This window comes from Acyrthosiphon pisum, chromosome A1 (assembly GCF_005508785.2).
Source record: "Acyrthosiphon pisum isolate AL4f chromosome A1, pea_aphid_22Mar2018_4r6ur, whole genome shotgun sequence".
In the NCBI taxonomy this organism is placed as follows: Eukaryota; Metazoa; Arthropoda; class Insecta; order Hemiptera; family Aphididae; genus Acyrthosiphon; species Acyrthosiphon pisum.
This window is the reverse complement of record NC_042494.1, coordinates 81,083,354-81,092,105: the sequence shown is the minus strand read 5'-3', so window position 1 is coordinate 81,092,105 and position 8,752 is coordinate 81,083,354. Positions and strand designations below refer to the sequence as shown.

The 8,752-nt window shown below is 33.6% G+C and overlaps 1 protein-coding gene across 1 annotated transcript; it reads right to left on the bottom strand.

Moving 5' to 3' along the window:
• Window positions 1-4,874: 4,874 nt before the first annotated feature.
• Window positions 4,875-7,646, bottom strand: LOC100568659. The gene is made up of 2 exons (XM_003241350.4): window positions 7,138-7,646; window positions 4,875-6,335 (listed from the first exon to the last, which is right to left on the bottom strand). Exons 1-2 carry the CDS (start codon window positions 7,231-7,233, stop codon window positions 5,049-5,051), a joined length of 1,383 nt encoding a protein of 460 aa, XP_003241398.1. The 5' UTR covers window positions 7,234-7,646; the 3' UTR covers window positions 4,875-5,048.
• Between the last annotated feature and the right edge of the window lie 1,106 nt (window positions 7,647-8,752).

The following is an 8,752-nucleotide window of genomic DNA, read 5'->3' as shown; positions in this document are numbered from 1 at the left end:
TCATAACAAAATAAAAAAAAATAATAAAAAGTACCGGTTAAGACTGCGTTCGAGACTTACAAAACGTTTTTTAGCGCGTTATTTCAAATACCCATGAGAACTTTGCAATCAAAAAAAAACATAACGACTGATGATTATAATAATAATAATCGAAACGCTTATCCGTACAACGATGGATATGTTTTTGGGTATTTTTTATAAATTTAAAATGAGGCATACTCATAGTGGTCGAAGAGTGGTGGCTCGTTTACGACCCAAACGACACACAATATTGTCGCTTTTATGCTCATGTTTCTGTATACCATGGTTGTTGCCACAGGAAGTCGTAATCTCGCAAAGTCGTATTTACCCACGCGTCGGGCAAAATGTTTCCGGTATAGTGTAGAAAATAAACCACGATCGCGTAAAAAATACATATAAGATCATAATATATTATGCGTATGTATTAACAGGCACTATATTATTATATGTATTGGCTCTTCGGCGGTCTGCGATCCGGAAATCATATTCTACGGAGGTATTGATATCATGTTTCCGGTTGATCACGAAAACGGTCGACGAAACGCAGATCGCGAATTCACCAACAAACGATCTAAATCCACGCCATCTCTCGGGTACCCTCAGAGTATTAAAATCCTGTGGTCTAACTTATCAGCCCTAACCTTACGATGTACATAAAGATTTTTATGGCTAAGCCATTGAGAAACGCTACCACCTCATTTCGAAACTTGGCGTAGAACTATTTCCCACCTCAACACTACACTGGTTTTACAACCTTAATCTTCTTAGGAAATGCATAGTATAATCTCGTTCTTCCGTCTCCGATTTGGCCATACCTCACATCCTTTTCGTTCTCTGCTTACACTTTCGATGAATACTTACCACCCTACCTAACTCTGAACACTCCATAACAACACCTCGAACTTTGACATCCCCCCCCTCGTCACTTCAACTGCTCTGTAATATTGACACCACAACTTCACTATTGTTCTTTTACGTGGATGTCGCTCTGCTGTACAATAGGTTACAAGTGGGTCATTGTATAATGGGTTGTATTAAACTTGAATTCAATAATATAATATCATTGTATAAGAAAAACGATTCTGAGCGGAGACGGTTTGTCAGTCTGGGTATTTTATATTGTTATTATTTTATTATATCATGTAAGTCAAATTAATATTATAATAATATCATTATTTTTTATTCGTTTCTATGGTGATAAACAAAGCGTTAGAAATTAAAATCCCATTTTTAGCGGTTTTTCGTAATTTTTTTGTGGTTTTTCCAGTGGCATTAAATAACTAATAAATAACTCGATAAAATCGAAAAACTACCTCTCTAAAGTACCATTTTGATCCAATTTGCTAAAATATAAGGTACTATATTATGTTGAAATCAACGCACTCCTTCTGCTAGAAAATTTGTATACAGGATATAAAAAAAAATAAAAAAATAAACACCATTGTAAAACTACTAGCTTCCTCGTTCCGCTCAGAATCTAAAATATTTAGAAGATATATTTATTTCATTCATATGAACATTAGAATTGATTATATTATTTTCCGTATCCGGGCCATCACCTGTCCATGCATTAGTTATTATTTATAAATGAAATAGGTATTAATAAATAAGTATTATGTGATTTTGAATATTAATCACTTGGTTGTTAGGTATCACATATTAACTATCAAACTGTGGTCATACAGTATGACCACTATGTCTAATATTGAAAACAAAAATTATTTTAAATTAGATACCTAGCTCAGTTAATTTTAATGCATTTGTTGAGGTTATTCAATTACTGGAGGGTGTTCAATAACTGGACGGTTCACCATCTATTTTATTTCCAAAACGATCAGTGAATATGGACAGTATAATAAACAGTAGTCCTTTTAATCAGTAAAACCGTGGTTGCTAGCCATCATAGATTACTATACCTAGCTACCGTATACGGTCTACCTTCCACCTTAGTCATAACGGTGACCAAAATGTATGACAACTTCACGTCTTCACATATTGTTAATTATAAATTATTACTGTTAACGATGTTTCGAAAAGTGAATTTTTATTAATTACAAATAATCATTATAATCATCATAATATTATGATTACTAAATATTAATTAGAAACAATACATTATACGTCTATCGAGCAGATAAGATCTTCACAATATCATTGTAACCAAATATTCAAAACCAGTTTTTTTTTATAACTGTAGCAAATTTTACGTGGGACCTGTATTACAAAATAGACAGTCGTACAAGACATGTGATACTTTAATAGTAATTATATTATTATCCTCTATTATTCAGGTTAAGATTGAACCCCTTTCGCGCACGTAGACTTTGGTTACGTCTGACCCCCAGGCGGACTCTGTGCTTTCTGTCATTGGTTGACACAATCATCGTCATTGTTCATCAGTGCTCGTCGTTCGTTCTGTCACCGTGCAGCATACATAGAATAATACACAAAATATAATATTGTGCTAACCAGTGTTAATTAGCGATTAATAATAGACACCTCGTTTTTTAACCTATGGTCAAACTGGAATATAATTTATCGAATACACCAACATAATATGGTCAGTATCATATCTATACCAATGGACCGTAAAACAACGTCTTTATACACCTAACCAGACGTTGTTGTACATATTATTATGAAGAAACGGATTTTGCCGAGACCTTGAAATATTAACGTCGTATGACCGGCGCGGCGTCATTATAGATGGTATACCGATTGTATAAACATCATGTGAAGTGAACCTTTTTTGGGCACCTACTATCACAGAACAATATAGAATAGACACTCGGTCAGCTGTGTGGGTTTACGTATCCCTACGGTATGAAGTATTGGACTCTATAAATTGTACCGTATCCGTAATCTGATAGAATGTTGGCAACGTGTATCCCTCTTTGTTACGAAATCTTAAAAACGGATACAAGGCAATGGCCAATGGGCATTATTATTATTCTGTGGACTGTGACAATGATGTTGAAATGATTTATTTAAATGATAACATATGCCACGCCCTCCTGGAGACCATGTCCAAGGCCACAGTCACCCGATTTTGCCAATACACGCAGTGTCGTACCCCTGCTACTATTGCTACCTACTATCAAAGATAACAATATAGAAGCGATATTCGATCAGCTGATCAGGTCTCTGTATACGTTATGAAGTATTAGACTATAAAAGTTGCACCGTATCTGTAATCTGATAGAATGTTGGCAACGTTTCTGTTACGAAATTATATAAACGGAAACAATCCACTGACCACGGACGACCATGGGCGTAACTAGACTTCAGAGTTAGGGGGGGGGGGCTTTTATTTTTTATTATAAGAAAAAAAATACAATGCAAAAACATACATTATTGTTTAAACCAATAGCAATCATTCGCGCATAAACTAAAATAATAATAATCTCTGCAATACCCCTGTTTGAGAATATCCCCGGGTGGCCGGTTGGACATCTTATTTACCTTTTTTCGTGACAAAATGTAGCTTAAGCCATTCCCGAGGTCTAATCTACCTCTGTACCAAATTTCATCGCAATCGGATGTACGGTTTAGGAATGTATAACGGACATACATACTAAAATTTTTTGTCTTTTAAATATAGTTAAAGATTAAAGTGTGTGTATAATACTTACCATAAAAAAGTGGAATGAGGAGGTAAACATTAAACTATTAAAATATATATTTTTTTTAGGTACACATCACTAGATGTAGAACTTGTTGGAACAAAAATTGATAAAATATGTAGTGTTTTATATACATTTGGAAAAACAGATTTTTGAACTATACTCCTTAGACGTTATATAAATTACTAGTGATTGTTAAATGATAACACAGTAAAATTATTAATAATTGGTTATCTAAGTATCTAACCAACATTTCTGATTTTAATTCAGTTTCATTTATTTTTTATTTATTTAAGCTTAAAAACATAAGAAAATAAAATTGAACTAATTTATTATAATAATAAAAACGACGTTAGCCAGAATACGAACGATCAGAGTATCAGACAACCGTTGCACTTATGAAGATCGAAGGACGAGTAATGATGATAAAATGATAAGGTATATTTTAATAAAATTAGATAAAATCTGATTGGTTAGATTAGCAAAAGACCCCTAAAGCGGCCGGCAGGCGCAACGATCGTCGTAGTTAGTCGTTAATCGTATCACCATATTTTATACATTAAAATGTTATAAAAATAAAATCCAAAGTCTATTATTCTGAGCGAAGACAATCTTTGGGAATAACCTAACCTTATTGGCAACTTCTATGTAGTATGTAAGTACTTACTATGTAGTAAAAACTAAAAACTACACTACAGTTTTTATATAAAAAAATTAATTTATATTTTAAATTAAAATTTGGAAGTTTAGCTACCATTGGTGGAGTGTATAGGAATTATCACGGGGGGGGGGGGGGCTAAAATAAAAGTTAGGGGGGCTTAGCCCCCCCCCTTGTTACGCCTATGCGGACGACGCCGTTTTAATTTATCTATTCAAAGTTTTTTATGCATGGTATGGTCAGTTTCAGTATAATTCTATACATTTTGCTATAAAATATGAAATATGAATTAAATATTATATTGTTATTTGACATTTTTCAAATAATTTATTATATTGATATAAAATATTTAATTGATAACGTATACCACGCCCCCTCCCCCCGGAGACCATCTTCAAGGCCACAGTCACCCGACTTGACCATAACACACAGTGTATATGCCTTGCTACTATAATACCTATCTACTCGCAGCGGTAGAATGTAAGATTGTAGGTATATTGTAATCTGTAATAATTTAATGGTAGGTACTAGGTATAGGTAGGCCTTTGCATACAAATAAATAACAAGAAATATAAATTATAAATTATGGTTTTTTATTACTTACATATCAAATAGAGAGTGTTCAATCTAGTCATATTATACAATATATAAACAATAGAAAAAAAAATTAAAAATATATGCAATATAGGTATGTAGGTACATTTTTTAAAAAAAATGTACCTACCTAAAACAATAAAATAAAACAATTAGTCAGATGCAATGCTGGAGTCGTCTGATGATGTATCTCCGTTGGATAAAACTTCTGCGGATAAAACGTCATCTACAATGAAGTCAATTTTCCAAAGTTTTTCTTCTTCTGCCTTCGTCTGACTGATAAAATTCTTCCACATGGTTGGCTTTACATGTTCGACGCCCTCAATTAATAACTGTTTGACATCGGTTAATGTAAAAGTTGTATTGTTCTTACTTACATAACTTTTAACCAATGGCCAAGCCAATTCAATTGCGTTAAGGTCGCAATGATATGGTGGTAGTCGTAGTATAATAGAATCATATTGTTCTGCTAGTTCGTCAATTACATATTTATCATGATGCGGCTTTACCCTTTTCACCATTTCAAGGAGTTGTGGGATAACCATAGGTCTGTCTATAGTTTCATTCTTATCCTTCAACCAATTAATAATGTCAGCCTTCTCGGTTTTCGACGAAGGTGCCTTGTCAATCTTTACTGAATGATATGAGGCATTGTCCATGATTATCACACATTTCTTTTTTAATCTAGGCAATACACTCTCCATCCAATTGTTAAATATTTTGGGACTAATTTCATCGTGAAAATCCCTAGTTTTCTTTTTCGACTCAAAACATAATAATGCGCCGGGAACAAAGCCGTCTTCGGAACCTATGTTGAGAACTATAACACGTTTATCTTCTTCCGATGCATTTACAGCAGCGGTTGCTTGACCTTCCAAATGTGCGTCCCATGGTGATTGTATTGTGCATTCACCGACATTTATACAGGTTTCATCCAAGTAATATAAATGCCGACCCTCTTTTTGGTATTTTCGTAAATCTTCAAGAAACCGTCTACGCCACAAAACTATTTCACTTTTTTCCGTCAGTGCACCATTTCCGCTTCGTTTACTGTACTTAAAACCCATATCTTTTAAAAGACGAAAAAGGCCGGTCCGTGAGATGGGTGGTAAAGAGTCATCGTTAGAAACCGCTTGATATATTTTGTCGACTGTCGGAATTTCACGTTTATACCAAAAACTGTGCACGTGCCTACGAACCAGATTTCTTGCGAACTCTTCAAATATAATGCGGGCGGATATCTTAACCCGAGTTCTATTTGGAGATATCACTATTTTCGAACGGTTATATACCATTATTGTTTTGGAAATAGTAGTTGATCCTATACCTAGTTCTTTAGATATCTCTTGCCGGAGTGTTCTTATAGTCTTTTCTGGATCTGCCTCCAATTTTGCTTTGTACGCATTAATTATCATAAGTCTTTTACTAGAATCTACTCGCTGAAATTGAAATAATATATTATTATAAATACAGCATATTATAATATATTCAAGGACAATAAATAAAAAAATAAAACCAAAATATTTTTGTCTAGTGGGAGAATGTGTTCCAATTGTGGGGTGGAAATCCAAAACGTAATATTGCCAAAATACTGATTTTTCAGGAGAAGCAATTTTCCGTATCTTAACATTTCCAATAAAAACAAACCATTGATAATCAGACAAATCATTTTGAGAAAAAAGGATTTTTTTTAATTCTTTAATAATATATTATTTATATTTAAAACGATGAAAATGTGTTAAATATTCTAGAGTTATATTTTTAATTTAATTTCAAACTAAATTGAAATTTTTAAAATTACATTTTAGTACGTTTTAGAATAACATTTTTACTTCCTTATAAAAGTACGTTTTGGCGTAACATAAAAAAGTACGTTTCGGAAATAGTTCGTTTTGATTTGTTCCTATTATTTTAACATGGGCAATAGTACGTTTTGGTGTAAAACTGGAAAAAGTACGTTTTGATTTTCTAAATATTATTTTTATGTATGGAAAAGGTTCGTTTTGAATTAACCAGTCATTTTGAACCGCAGATTTGAACAGGAAATAGTACATTTTGATCTATTCTGAAGACGCTAATCGATGTATCGATATTTTTTCCATAAGAATCGATACCTAACTCAATTTTGTCAATTTTTGCAATATAGTACGTTTTGGATTACAGACTATTATAGTCTTTGTTTATTGTCCAATTAACGACTTAAGTATTATTAAATAAATGATAAAATTAATTTTTACTGACCTTTCCCTTTGCGTTTTTTTTTACCGGAGACCTGGAGCGGCTGGAGTCTACGGCTTGTAGTTGTTTCATGATCTTTGAACAATTACAAGACGTCATGGCCACAAAAATAATAGTATTAACAATTGGAATATTATAAAATTCAAACCAGATAATATGATATACTAATTTTATTATGTGGAATATAAACAGAAATCGTAAAAGTGAACGTACACTCGGGAGCACGGTCGCATGGACGAACACGGCTGAACAAGGTGACGGTAAGAATGTGCTACAAAATAAAGTTCACTACGCACTATACGACAAAACGCAGCCGCAACTGCACGTCTGCACACACACAACAACTGTACCATAGTAGTTACCTACACATGCACACAAGATCACTGTAATAGTGTAATACTACAATGCACAGCTGCAGTTTCGTGGCAGCCGATACTAACCACGCTCGAAGTGGGGGCCGTCTAGTGGTGGGGATGCGCCGATGCGATGAGTTTTGGTCGACCGAGCGGTTCAATCTTAGCGGTTCTTAACCTGTATGACGTATGTTATGCACTGGTATAGTTGGAATAAAATTAATGTAGGTAGTCCACAGCCTTATTTACACAAACGCGATTTAAGATAATGTACGAATTGTACGATTTAACACGTTCACACGTCCGCGTGTATTCAGAGGCCACGGCCATGGATAGTATTATAAACATGTTATTGTATAAGGTCTATGGGTCGCGTCTGCCTGGCTGCGCAAACGTTTATAGCATCCAACACGTCCGGTCTCACTCGTATTATCAACACGTTCATAATAAACATAGAAACATAGATAATATATTATTATCTATGCATGAAAATGCCGGGAAACCAAAACCAGGTGTTTGCTGTTTTTCTAACACAGGCCTACCATAATAATATTATATAAATCTATGTTTTCTAAATTTCTGATACACATACTAATTACTGAATGACCATGTAACCATGTACTAATTTTTAACAATTAACATTGCTAAACGTTCGTTAGCATTGCCACGGACTAAGATATAACGGACTGGACACGAGCGGCTTATCAGTGGCCTCGAAAGTATGTAGAAGAAGTAAATGCGGGGGGTCGCAATCATAATCGAGAGTTTACAGCGCCATCTGCATAAAACACGGACTGATATACAAAATGTGACGCCAAATAAAACCACTGGTAGCGCTGAAAACTCTGGATTATGAGTGTGGATAATAACAGAGACACCTTTTGCGGGCCGTCCCCCGTCACCCTCCCACCTTGTCGTGTCCAGTCCATTATATCTTAGTCCATGGCATTGCTTAATGATCGTTCACCACCGACTAGTCAATCATTCAAAAACATTATATATAGTGATAATAGAATATTAATGATAATATAAATAATATTTTGTTTTAAATTACGATAATATCTATATTATGTGTAATTCAACTTATAACGACAAAAATTTGCGAATTATAATATTGTTGTTTGAAATTTTAGAAAATTATTTATAATATATATTAATTTTTTGAATGATATAATATATTATAATATAATATAAAATTGGTACGTATTTGTAATTAAATACTAATAATGTGGTAATTATAGATAGTAGATACTAATTAACATTTA

Coding starts and splice junctions, on each gene's coding strand:
- LOC100568659 (XM_003241350.4), bottom strand. CDS start 7,233: ATGACGTCTTGTAATTGTTCAAAGATCATGAAACAACTACAAGCCGTA. Junction 6,336..7,137: donor AAAAAAACGCAAAGGGAAAG/GTCAGTAAAAAT, acceptor TTTCAATTTCAG/CGAGTAGATTCTAGTAAAAG.